Source organism: Caenorhabditis remanei, chromosome I (assembly GCF_010183535.1).
Source record: "Caenorhabditis remanei strain PX506 chromosome I, whole genome shotgun sequence".
Classification (NCBI taxonomy): Eukaryota; Metazoa; Nematoda; class Chromadorea; order Rhabditida; family Rhabditidae; genus Caenorhabditis; species Caenorhabditis remanei.
In genome coordinates this window covers 13194737-13206998 of record NC_071328.1, presented here as the reverse complement: position 1 = coordinate 13206998, position 12262 = coordinate 13194737, and the positions used below count along the sequence as shown (strand labels likewise).

The 12262-nt window shown below is 39.1% G+C and overlaps 5 protein-coding genes across 5 annotated transcripts; 1 reads left to right on the top strand and 4 right to left on the bottom strand.

Annotated features, from left to right (window-relative positions):
* Nucleotides 1–62: 62 nt before the first annotated feature.
* Nucleotides 63–2001, bottom strand: GCK72_002938 (uncharacterized protein; the record flags this gene model as incomplete). The annotated part of the gene is made up of 4 exons (XM_003095007.2): nt 63–484; nt 952–1179; nt 1685–1809; nt 1856–2001. 4 exons carry the CDS (start codon nt 1999–2001, stop codon nt 63–65), a joined length of 921 nt encoding a protein of 306 aa, XP_003095055.1.
* Nucleotides 2002–4367: 2366 nt separating this feature from the next.
* Nucleotides 4368–4665, bottom strand: GCK72_002937 (uncharacterized protein; the record flags this gene model as incomplete). Its single annotated transcript, XM_053723705.1, has 2 exons — nt 4368–4434; nt 4484–4665. The coding sequence occupies 2 exons, from the start codon at nt 4663–4665 to the stop codon at nt 4368–4370; spliced, it is 249 nt and encodes an 82-aa protein (XP_053592350.1).
* Nucleotides 4666–4885: 220 nt separating this feature from the next.
* Nucleotides 4886–5302, bottom strand: GCK72_002936 (uncharacterized protein; the record flags this gene model as incomplete). Its single annotated transcript, XM_003095009.2, has 3 exons — nt 4886–4952; nt 4998–5110; nt 5156–5302. 3 exons carry the CDS (start codon nt 5300–5302, stop codon nt 4886–4888), a joined length of 327 nt encoding a protein of 108 aa, XP_003095057.2.
* Nucleotides 5303–6465: 1163 nt separating this feature from the next.
* GCK72_002935 (uncharacterized protein) lies at nt 6466–9246 on the bottom strand (the record flags this gene model as incomplete). Its single annotated transcript, XM_053723704.1, has 6 exons — nt 6466–7126; nt 8096–8265; nt 8316–8383; nt 8743–8888; nt 8943–9068; nt 9116–9246. 6 exons carry the CDS (start codon nt 9244–9246, stop codon nt 6466–6468), a joined length of 1302 nt encoding a protein of 433 aa, XP_053592349.1.
* Nucleotides 9247–10275: 1029 nt separating this feature from the next.
* GCK72_002934 (uncharacterized protein) lies at nt 10276–11733 on the top strand (the record flags this gene model as incomplete). Its single annotated transcript, XM_003095005.2, has 3 exons — nt 10276–10349; nt 10396–11139; nt 11445–11733. 3 exons carry the CDS (start codon nt 10276–10278, stop codon nt 11731–11733), a joined length of 1107 nt encoding a protein of 368 aa, XP_003095053.2.
* Nucleotides 11734–12262: the final 529 nt, after the last annotated feature.

The window sequence follows — 12262 nt, the reverse complement described above, 5'->3', positions numbered from 1 at the left end:
CTCTCAAAATACAATAAGTTTACAAATATTCACAAATATTTAAAGCAATCTCCACGAGAAATTTAAACGATTGGGTCAGCCCAAACACAGTCCTCCTCAATCTTCAAGTTGTACTTGCTTCCCGAATTCTTATATTGCGAAGTAACAATTTTGAACCATCCGTGCTCTCCCCATGGCTCTCCCCACGAGTTCCGTCCAATCCAGTACTCGACTCCTGACTCATGATCTACACCCCATCCATGTACTGAGATAATATGATCGATATCCTCATCAGTGACCTCTTTGTAGATTCCTCCAGCATACGTCTCGAATGCTTTTGTCGCAGCGATTCCGCATGCAATTGGTCCCTTATGGTAGATTTCCGCCTTCATCTTCTCGTATCCACGGACTGTTCCGTACTCGGACACCTTGTACAATGTGTAGTTTTTGATGGAGAAACACTCTCCTGGCCAGCACGATCCGCAACGATTGTATGGATCGCATTCTGGAAGAATTGAAGTGGAAATTGAGTGTCAACATGATTTAAGTGTATTTCTCAAAAAGCAAAAAAGTTTTGGCCTTAGGTGGGGTCGAACCCTGGTCACTTTTCTGATAGGACACCTGTCTACTTAACCACTCGGCCACAACTGAAACTTGTAAATTTTTTTAATTTAGCGGAAGTTTCTTTTTTTCGGGTTAAAATTGAGTTATTCGAGTGTTAACATGACTGTAAACCACGAAGAATGGATTTCACAAAAAGCAAAAAAGGTTTTGACCCTAGGTGGGGTCGAACCCTGGTCACTTTTCTGATAGGACACTTGTCTACTTACCCATTTGGCCACCACTGAAACTTGTAAATTTTTTAAATTTAGCGGAAAATTATCCTTTTTTCTCGGGTTTTAAAAGGTAGTTTCAGATATTTTTTTATGATTTCCAGGTATCCTCTCCGTCTACCCCACATTTCTCACTCACTTCCATCTCTGGCCTGATAGTTGTTGCATGTCTCGTGTGGGATTCCGTGTTCATGAGCATACTTGTAGACACCTCCTGGCTCTCCACCCATCACACATGTTCCTGCTCCCGAGCAATCGATAACTTCTTGAACTGAAAGATACGCTTGTGGCCACGCGTTCTTTCTCTTGATGTTGATACGATCGGCGAGGGCGCTGGTCGCTCCGAACGCCCAGCACGATCCGCAGTCTGGAAAACATGTTTTTATTAATGGAGCCCTTCCAGAAGATGTATTTTGATTTCAAAAAGATTGATTGAGTCACGAGTTATGCTAGTTTTTGTGAAATCTTTAAATAATTTCTGTTTTTTTTTTTCAACTAAAAATCACATTTTTGGAAAAAGCGGACTCTAGGCTTTCTAACCATATAATTTTGAATTTCCAACTTAAATTTTGAACCATGATACACCCCTTCTAAGTTTGCCGCGTCTTTTTCCCCTCTTCCCTCTCCAGACTCCGCCCACCGCACACAAAACATAGCGGGCGGCGGAACCCGTGAGCTGTCGGCCGCCGCCCTGAATGACCTCCCTCCTTCTCCCTCTAGCGACAACTCTGGTTCCTCTGCATTTGACCGTGAAAATCTTTCGCCTTTTACTAAAGATTTCCGTGCAAAGGAGCAAACACTGAGTATTATATTCAATTTTTGGAGCCTCCTCGAAAGAGCGAGGCAAAATATACTTATCGTCTGAAACCTACATTGTGGAATGTGTTGGTTTCTGTCGGCGGAGGCGTAGTTGATTCCGTTAGCATCTCTCCAATCCCAAGTCTTTGGAAGGTCTTCCGAGTCGAATTCTTCCAATTCGTATGGTCTGTCGTTGCGCCTAAAGAAAATCTTCTATAATAACAAACTTATTAATTTTAACTCACTTATGCTCGTAGACATTTCCAGTCTGCTTATAACATCCCTTCAAGTTGTATCTGTTTCGGTTCGAGTACTTCTTCACTTTTCCGAAAACCGAAGAAGCCAGAATAGAAATAGCACAAAGTGCCAACAAGAGCACGACGGTTCTCATCTTGTGTCAAGAATCGAATGAGGTCGAGTGACCCGAGAAGAAAGGAAAACGGAGAAGTGGGCGGGGCGAGGAGATGATGGACATAAGGTTGGGTTATCAGGTGACTTTTAGTTAGATAGATAGCAGTTGGAATGGCGGGAAACGAGAAGAGATAAACGACAGATGACATTTGATGGGGAATGGAGGTGAAGGACAACACGAAGACACAAGTTTTCCAATAATTGATTGTTTTTCTCTGAAGGGAAAAAACGGATAGCTGTTTGATGTTAGGTCGGAAGACGAAGATCGAATGTTATGAGTTTCTGGAAATATTGAGAAGAGACCTTATGCCTTGGAGTCTATATTTATTGTGTAGGTCAAATGATACCTCTGTGAGGTTTCAAGATATGACAAGTGAAAAATACGAGAGACGCAGAGAACCTAGACAGTCTCGTCGCTCTGCACAAAAATTCTCTCTGGATTTTTTCCAGCTAGCGGACTGTTCCCAATTTCTAAATTGTAATTTTTGGCGTAAATCAAACCTAGGTCTTCATTTTGTAGTTGACAACTTTTGATAGGTTTTCACACTTTTTAGGTATGCGCCTTTAAAGATGATCGCTAGCGAGAACGAGAGTCCCGCCAGGTCTTCAATTTTTAAGACGCATATCTCGAAACCTGGAAGAGTTGTTAAAAAGTTTTAAACTACAAAAATGATCAGCATAACATTTTGCACATTTTGTTAGTTGACAACTTTTCGACATCTTTTCTATTCTTAACGGTAATTAGCTAGTTAGTTTTTCTCCTTGACGTTCTTTTCTCTGTTGCTGGTCTTTCACATCTTGTATCTCGACAACCGAAAATAATATCAAAAACTTGTCAACTACAAAAATGAAAAACATAACATTTTATACATTTTACTAATTGACGACTTTATTGAATTTTTGCTTGTGCCAGAGATATGGACTTTCGAATAAAAGTAGCCAAAAAGACTGTTATGATGGGACGGTGCTGAAAAAGGTGCGTAACTTAAAGCGTGGCGGAGCTATCAAAAAGTTGTCAACTACAAAAATAAAGAACTAAGTTCGGTCAAAAAAAAAAGTCAAGTTTCATATTTTCACGACTGGTTTCGTCATTGTTACAGAGTTTCAAATTTCTTCAATTTTCAACAATAGAGTTGGGTTTTTTTTCTATCAACCCATTTCCAGTAGAATTTCGAAACTCTAACTTCCTCTTCTTTATTTATTTTCCTAAACATACTTTGACACAAGACGACTATCAAACACTCTCTTTCTGCTCTTCTTATCTCAAATGACCTGTCAATTGATTTCAAATGTACATATTTTGAATCGAGGGGTTAAAGTATGTAAGATTCAAACGCTCAATTTTAAACTAATTGTCAAAACACTGATTTTTTATAGATTTCGAAGTTTTTTTGAGGGATACGTATACTTGAGAAAAATGTGAACAATTCTCAGACAAAAAATTGTTGTTAAAAAATTGTAGTAAAAAAGTTCAAACATTCAATTCCGGAATTTTCCAAGCCTGCAAGTTTTCATTATTTATGTAGATCACAATTAGACATATGTATTTGTAGTTGACCACTTTTTAATAGCTCCGCCCACTTTTGAGATAAGCAGGGATAAACATGGCGAGAGTTTCAGGGTTCATATCTCGCGAACTATCTTTAAAGGCGCACATCTCAAAAGTGGGCGAAGCTATCAGAAAGTTGTCAACTACAAAAATACAGCCCTTCTCTTGATCTACAAGATAAAATAATTTAAAAACAGAAAAATTCAAAAAATTGATCTTAAGCGGCATCGAACCCTGGTACCCATTCTCATAGAGGTGCAACTTGACAAATTCCATTTTTCCAAATTTTTGCTAAAAATGTGGTTTTTGACATGGAAATATAGGTTTTGGATATTTTATAACGTCAGAAATAGAAGTTTCCGGTTATTTTGATGATTTGATTAAAAATGACTGTTCTCCAATATTGCGAATTTCCAACTTTAAAGGCGCATATTTCGAAAGTTGGCAAAGCTATATAAAAGTTGTCAACTGCAAAGATAAAGCGCTTCTTTCAATCTACATTTTTATATATTATAAAAATCATGACAGTACGACTTGCCAAGACCCAATGACGTCATCACTGAAATTCCACGATTTTTGAATTCTGATGATTGCTTCTTCTCTCCCAGTTTCTATGAATTATTGAGAAATTTCCAGACGATTCCTTGTCTATAAATGTTTGGTCACTTGTTCATCATCACTACATTTCTTATCAGTGTTGACCCAATATTAATGACCAAAATAATCCCCTAAACGGTCAAGAGCACTACGCATCACGTGATATTTTATAGACAGAGAATACAATTTTATTTCAAAAATCAATTGAGCACTTTCATAAATTCATCACAAGTGATTCCAGTGATGACGGAGGTACTTTGGGAGCATCTGGAAAGAAATAGTGTGGGGAATGGAGAGACGCAGAGAAGAGACTTACAAGTCTTGATGGGTACAAACGGATGTCTTACTGACGAACTTGACTCTTTCATGAATTGTTTCGTCAACTCGAGAGAGAAGTTCACATCGGGATGGTTGGAATGACCACGTCACCTGGAATATGGTTTCATGGGTTACTGTAGCGAAACTTTTCGAAAACCAAGTTTTCACAAAACCTGTCATAACTCAAATCCCTTTGCTCCAAAATCGCTGAAACTTAAATTTTTGAAATCAGCGCGTCGACACCTTTCAAATGAGTATAACCACGGCCTACGCTGATTTCAAAAATGTAAGTTTCAGAGATTTTGGAGCAAAGGGATTCAAGGCCAAAATCACATATTCAAAAAAATCAAATAAACCAGTTTTGAAACTTTAAATGCTTCATTCATCCAAAAACTGAAAATCAATTGAGTTTGCTCATGAACTCCTCGCAAGTGATACCAGTTGTGATGGGCCCACGACCTTGACAGCTGGAATTAGGACTTTTCCCCCGAAAATTACACAAAAGAACTCACATATTTCTGTGAATACAAGTGCTGGTGACACTGACAATTCGTGCTCTCGAGTTGATAGTCTCATCAGTTCTTTGAAGAATTTCACATTGAGACGCTTGGAATGCCCAGAGCACCTGGAATAGATACTGTAACTACAGTAACCCTATGCTCAAACTCACTGTTACAACCAACTGTCCATTCCTATTGACGGCTGTCAGACTGACACCTGGAGCATTTGGAGTGGCGTTTCCGAAAGAGAGACTCGCTTGTCCATCCACTGAAACGACGGAGAGAAGAACCAGAATAGCAACAAGAACAAACTTCATGTTTATGTTGTGTTGGGAGTTTTGTGGCGTTTTATATAGTTTTTTTGACTTCCTGATTGCGTCCCGGTGATGTTTTGGGAGTGATTCAGAAGTTGAGAAAATTGGATTTTGGAGAGGAAAACATGAGAAAACTTCGAAAAACATAAAACTACAAAATTTATCTGTTGTTAGAGCGCGTTTGTCGGCTCAGGCACGTTTCGAAACGAGACGTTTGGAAACCGAGGCAACCTGAAAATTTCGAAACCGGAGCAGGGTTGGGCGGGATTCCGCCTTCCGCCTAGAGAATATCAGCTCGAAAAATTTGTTTGCCTATTCGAATTTTCAGATATTTTTTGATGTTTTTTGCAGAAAAACTATCCGTTTTTACCAACAAAAAAAACGAAAATTAAAACAAATTAAATCATTTTTTCGTCTTCTAAAAAATTACTTCTTATTCCGCCATTTCAACAACCGCATTCCGCTCAACCCTGTGTGTGCTCACTTACCTATTAGTAATTGCCAATTATTAAAGAATTATTGAAAAATGAGTCAAAATTGGCAAGAAAACGCCTAATTTTTCAATGTTTTCTTCACTTTTAATTTTGAATTAAAACCGTCTATTGCCTAGGTATGTTGGTTTACAAATAAAGTTTAACCAAAGGCTCTAATTCGTACAGTACCGTGCAGTAAGATATACAATTTGACCTTTTTCAGTTGAAAATAACCAGGAGGTGTTACGGTATCACTGGTTGTCCCACAAAATAAATTATGTATAAACCATACAGAAAAAAGGTAGATTTTTGATTTTTTTAAAAATCATTTTTGAAGTTGACAACTTTTTTTGTACGGACGCTCCCTAGCAAGTTACACATCGACAAAGTAATTTATCCCTAAAATCGTCCCATTTTAGTGCAAAATAGTGATTTTTGAGCTGTCGTCTTCAAATGACCATAACTCTTTAGGGAGTCCCCCTACAAAAAAGTTGTCAACTACAAAAATGAACGTCTACCTTTGTTCTGTGTGGTTTATACATAATTTACTTTGTGGAGGACAATCAAGTGATACCGTAACACCCCTGGTTATTTTCATCTGAAAAAGACCACGGTACAGTTCTATCTCGATCTTTTTCATCTCAAAAGTTTTATTATTTTCCATCATCTAAAGAAACATTCATTGTTTTTCATTTAAAATCCCATAAAAACCACAGAAACACAAATAATCAAAAGAATCCCTCCATTAGCACTTGCAGATGCAAAAATGTCCTCATCGAAACACAAGTTCTCCTTTTCACAATCGATATCCGAAAAGTCCGTGAGTGCTTCAGCATGAGGATGTTGTTTGGAGTCAGTGGCTACAGGAGCTGAAGCAGTTGTCACCGAGCTAGCAGGTGGTGAAGTTGGTTGGGATCCCGGGGAGGAAGCTGTAGATTGAGGGGTGTCTGGAATAGTGGCAACGGGCTCAGGCTCAGAAGTTGGAGCTTCAGACGATGTGGATGGAACAACTGGTGGCTTAGTAGATGGATCTTTTGGTTTCTGAGTAGTTGGATCTTGAATCGGATCTTCTGTGGATTCTCCTGCGCTCTCTGTAGTGGCAGCATCGGTTTTGTTTTCAGTTTTAGTCGTTGGTTCCTCTTTTTTTGCTATAACTGTCGTTGTAACTTCTGCAACATCTTCTGACGTTGTCGTTTTCTCTGCTGGCTTCGTTGAAGGAGTGTTGGTTGATGAAGAGTCTTCAGAAGAAGTTGTGATTTCCGTCGCTACCGTAGTGTTAGTCATGGGAACTGTTGTTTTCTTGACAACCGGTGGTAGTGTTGGTGGTGGGACGGGAAGTCGTTTGGAGGGTTTTCTGGAAAAAAGGAAATGAAGATTTGGGTTGTAAAATTTTTTACAGTACCATGCAGTGAGATATACAATTTGACCTGTTTCAGTTGAAAATGACCAACTTTGAGAGGGTGGTACGGATTGCCTCACATCATTTTTGTACTGTCGAAAAAATAAAGTTTCGACAAGGATTTTCAAAAAAAAATTCGCGCGCCGCTTAATTAAGCTTGCAGTTTAAGCTCCGCCCGCAACTTTATGCGCTTGCGTGCGAATTTTTTTTGAAAATCCTTGTCGAAACTTTAATTTTTCGACAGTAGTTGACAACTTTTTTTACGGACACGCCATAGAGAGTTATGGTCATTTTAAGACGACATCTCAAAAATCACTCTATTTTGCACTAAAATGGGATGATTTAAGGGAGAAATTACTTTGTCAATGTGTAACTCTCTAGAGAGCGTCCGTACAAAAAAGTTGTCAATGGGATCCTACTGAACAGAGGTAGAGCTTCATTTTTGTAGTTGAAAATTTTTTAGTACGGACACTCCTTAGAGAGATACGTATCGACAAAGTCATTTTCTCATTTCAGGGCAAAATGGTGCGAGTTTTTGAGCTGTCGTCTTAAAATGTCTATAACTCTCAAGGGAGCGTCCGTATAAAAAAGTTATCAACTACAAAAATGGAGCTCTACCTTTGTTCTGTAGGATCCATAAATAATTTTATTTTGTGGGACAATCAGTGATACCGTAACACCCTTTCAAAGCTGGCCGATTTCAACTGAAATCGATGCAACTTCTATATCTTACTCCATGGTACCGTAAATCTTGATTTTAGATTATTCCGCATTTTTTCATTACTATTTCCACCAATTTTCCAAGGTTCAGAGCGGATTTTTTCCCCTATTCACTCACGTATTACAAACTCCCGTTGTTTGACAAATCTCATCGTGATGCTCTGCCAAGGAGAACACCTCCAGAATCATCTTGTTTTCTAAAACCTTGAGTTTCTCTCAAAAATGTTCTGAATCTTACTTTCAATATGTCCAAGTGTCACCCCGATCAGTGAATAATTTTCTTTATCTCCAGAGAAAACGTGCCCATGTTTGTTTGCCTTCTTCGTAGCCACGCAAAATACTGACTTCTTCTTCGGGTCTGGGCAATCGACGACCTGCAAATGCAACATCGCCCTACTGAAACGTCTCAATGGAGCACACTTACTGTTCCCGGTTCTTCGACTCCTTTATCATTAACAACATCGACGAGATCTCCGGTTTTTGGAGTTTTTTCTGAAATTCAAAAAAAATCGGAAATTTTTAATGAAAAAAGAGGTCCGAACAATGTCGGAAACAGAGTTGCGCGGAAGTGGTTTTTTCTAAAACGGAAGTCGGAAGTCGGAAATCGGAAGTTAAATTTTCAAAACGGAAGTCGGAAGTAAACATCCGAAAACGGAAGTCGGAAGTAAAATTTTCAAAACAGAAGTCGTAAGCTGGAAGTCGGAAGTGAAAAACAGCCCGGAAGTCGGAAGTCGGAATTCCGCGCAACCCTGGTCGGAAATATCGATTTCCGTTCCGCACATCTCTGGGTACAGTAACCCTCAAACTGTGTGGTACGGTACTTACAGTAGTCCGTTCAGGCCTCAACTCACCTTTCAGACAGAAGAATTTCTTATGTGGCTTATCGTATTCCGCATGAGTATCCACCAAAACCACGCCCTCTTTATTGCACTTTCCTACAACTTTTGCAGCAAATTTTGCTTTTGGCTCGTAGAAGCTAGTGACCATGTGTCCGCGGCTGAAATATTTTTTATTTTTAAAATTGCAAACGCGCTCCATTGAGAATTCTCACGTTTCACACTCCAAGTCGTTATAATTCTTGTTGTTCGATACAGAGGTGATGCTAGTGATAAAATGATAAGGTGATATCCAGGATCCAACGGGTTTTTGGAGAACGGTACTGGTGCCTTCGACGAATCTGGAAAATCGGATGAATGGCCTAGAAAATGCACGGCCATCACTCACTTTGAGAGGTGTCCACACTCTAGTTGTCTCTTTTCATTCTCCGTATCGCTTATCTTCAGAAATCCTTCGTTCGTACATAAAATCAATGGAATCAAAGAGAAGAGTACCAGGGACACTCCAATTGAGACCATTATTTCTTCAATTTGAAGTGATTTGGTTGGAATAATGAACTGAGAGTTTTTTTCTCAAGTCGTTTCATGGGACACGTTTTCCGGGCACAAGACTAGAAAGGTCACGTCGAAAATGGTTTTGAATTCCCATTTTTCGCAATAAAACTCATTTTTGACCTTTTTTGCCATTTTTCATATTTTTTTACTGTTATTCCTCTTAGAGACTGCAAAAATTGATGAAAACAGTGAAAAAATCATCAGTGGCCTAGAAATCCAAATTCCCATTTTTCGCTTTAAAACTCATTTTCGATCGATTTTTTGCGGTTTTTCACTATTTTTCTGTCTATAAACACAGAAAAACACAAATTTTGGCATTTTTGGCAATTTTTCGGTGATCATTCTCGTCTTCCTGTCATTCGTTCACTTACTGAGGACAATATGTCACCAGAATGTGTCAATGTGCCGGCGAACAGATAATGAAAATTTCGGAAATTTCCGAAAGTTCCGAAAATAAAATTCGGAAATGTTCCGACGGAAAACAGTTCCGGAAAACGACGGAAATTTCGGAAGTTTTTTTTCACAGTTAGGGAATGTCGGAAGTCGGAAATAAAATTACTTATCCGGAAGTCGGAAGTCAAATTTCTTATCCGGAACTCGGAAGTCGGAAGTAGGAATGGAAAAAGTGCTAGGAAGTCGGAAGTGAGAATTCCATGCAACTCTGGTTACTACTACTATCCTCAATTTCCGCGTAAATTTTTAGATCATCGCTGTTTGAAGAGAGGTACGTGCCAGTACGTGGATGCCCGGATCTGTCCTAATAGCAAGTATGCAACAGTAGGAGGCAATTTTCTGGTATGTGTTTACGCAGTCGACGAGGGCCAGTTTGTTCAGAAAGGACCGATGAGATGCGGTTGCGTCGCGGTCGCGTCGCGGTTACCTATTTACACTACAGGTGAGAATCACACAGTAATCGCTGTTTACTGACCTTACCTTCATTGAGTACCCATTTGAGTAATCGATAGTTCTCCGCTCTTCTCTCCTTCAAAATCGATGACATTCCGGCTCCTGAAACTACCCTTATTAGCATTCAAAAATATTCTGAGCTACTGGAATCCCGATGAGATGTATGTTGATTTATTCTCTAAATAATCATTTTACCATTTTTTTCAGATTTGATTTCTCATTAATCTCAAAACGCACCAAATATCTCACGAAGTCGCTCACTCAAAAATCCACATCAGCAACAATATTTTTTGATCCAAAACTTTATGTTAGACTTGTCTTCCAGCTCCAACCGTATAATGAACACTGTTTTGCTCTCAACGATGGCTTCCGTCATTTCCGCTTTTCGACTGAAAACGTAATCGAAGGATTTTTGGACGTGTTAAAGCATCTATTGAATATATTCAACGCATCTGTTAAGACAATTCACATTGATGCAAAATTGGGAGAAAAAGATATGAATTTGATATTCAAATATATCAACAATCTGGAGCAAGAGTCTATTTTGAAATTATACTATAATTGCGACAAAACAAAGCAAATCGATTATTTATTGCAGTCTAACAAAAAACCAATCGAAGTCTTAGAATTATATGCTATACGTGATAAGACCTACGTCCGCGAAACCATCTCAGACTCATCTCCCATTCAATTATACAAGTGTTTAAACACTATCTGTTTGAGTGATGGAGATCTACTAACTATGCTCAATACTGTGGAAATGGACATTCGAAAAAGTGTATTGACCAATGAATATTTGAACATGTTTTTAAAAAGTTGGACATCAGGACGCACGAATTCGAGATTGAAGCTGGCGTTTTTTAGAGTGAAAGAGACAATCAACTTACGAACTATTCTAAAAGGAATTCCAGTTGTCAAACGAGATCCAAGAAACACAAAGAGATATTTTGAGTAAGTTTTGCATACTTGTCATTTGACGGGCCGGCCCGGCCCGGTCGGAACGGGTGGAATTTTTTTTTTAAATTTTTGCACCCCAAAAAAACTTTCAAGTGCTTTTTTATCACTAAATTCACTGTAGACCTAATAAAAATCATCAATTTAGTCGAATTTTTGCAGAAAATGCCCCAAAAACCACTTTTTCAAAAATCACTCCTGAAAAAAACACGTTTTTCGAAAACCCGGGCCAACCGGGTTGACCGGGCCGGGCCGGTGAAAACTTGGAAATCGGTTCCATGAGTATGTATATGCATTTTCAGAACACAACTTTGGGGAGGAACATATTCAAACTGGATATTCGGTGGCTATGACATTCAACTGAGTGACGGTAGGACTGCAACACTGCAATGGCACAAGTATAAAAGAAACAGTGACTGCTCGCCAGTTCCAGTGAGATGGATTCAGAAGTATGAAGATGTTAATGAGATGGAGGATAATATTGATTTCGATGCGAGAGAGAACAGGGTTGAAGAGCCGGAAAATGAGGGAGAACCTGTTAAAGAGCATAAACCATATTATCTTCAAATGTTATCAATTATTGTTTGGTGATTTCCATAATGCAAGACGGTTGAAATTTCAAAATTTTTGAACCAAAATTCATTCAAATCATACTTGTCAGCCGGGCCGAAACGGGCCGACACGGCGGCTCGTAACTCGCGTCAAACTCAATATTATAAGCTCAAAAATATACCAAAATGTAGATCTCAGCGAGTTCTATGTCCGTGACCTACTACGGGCCGGATGTTTATTCGTTAATATGCCGCGGGCCGGGCTAGAATGGCTTTTTTGACAATTTTCGCGTTTTTTGGCACTTTTTCCCGGCCCGCGGCACATTAATGAATAGCCATCCGCTCCGTAGTACGTCACGGAGATAGAACTCGTCGAGATCTACATTTTGGTATATTTTTGAGCTCATAATATTGAGTTTGAAGCGAGTTACGAGCCGGCCTGTGTCGGCCCGTTTTGGCCCGGTTGACAAGTATGATTCAAATGAACTGAATCGATGCCCGACACTGATTTTGTACCAAGAAATACCACCATATTCTGTATTGATATCAAAAGTTCTCCCGTTCACTTG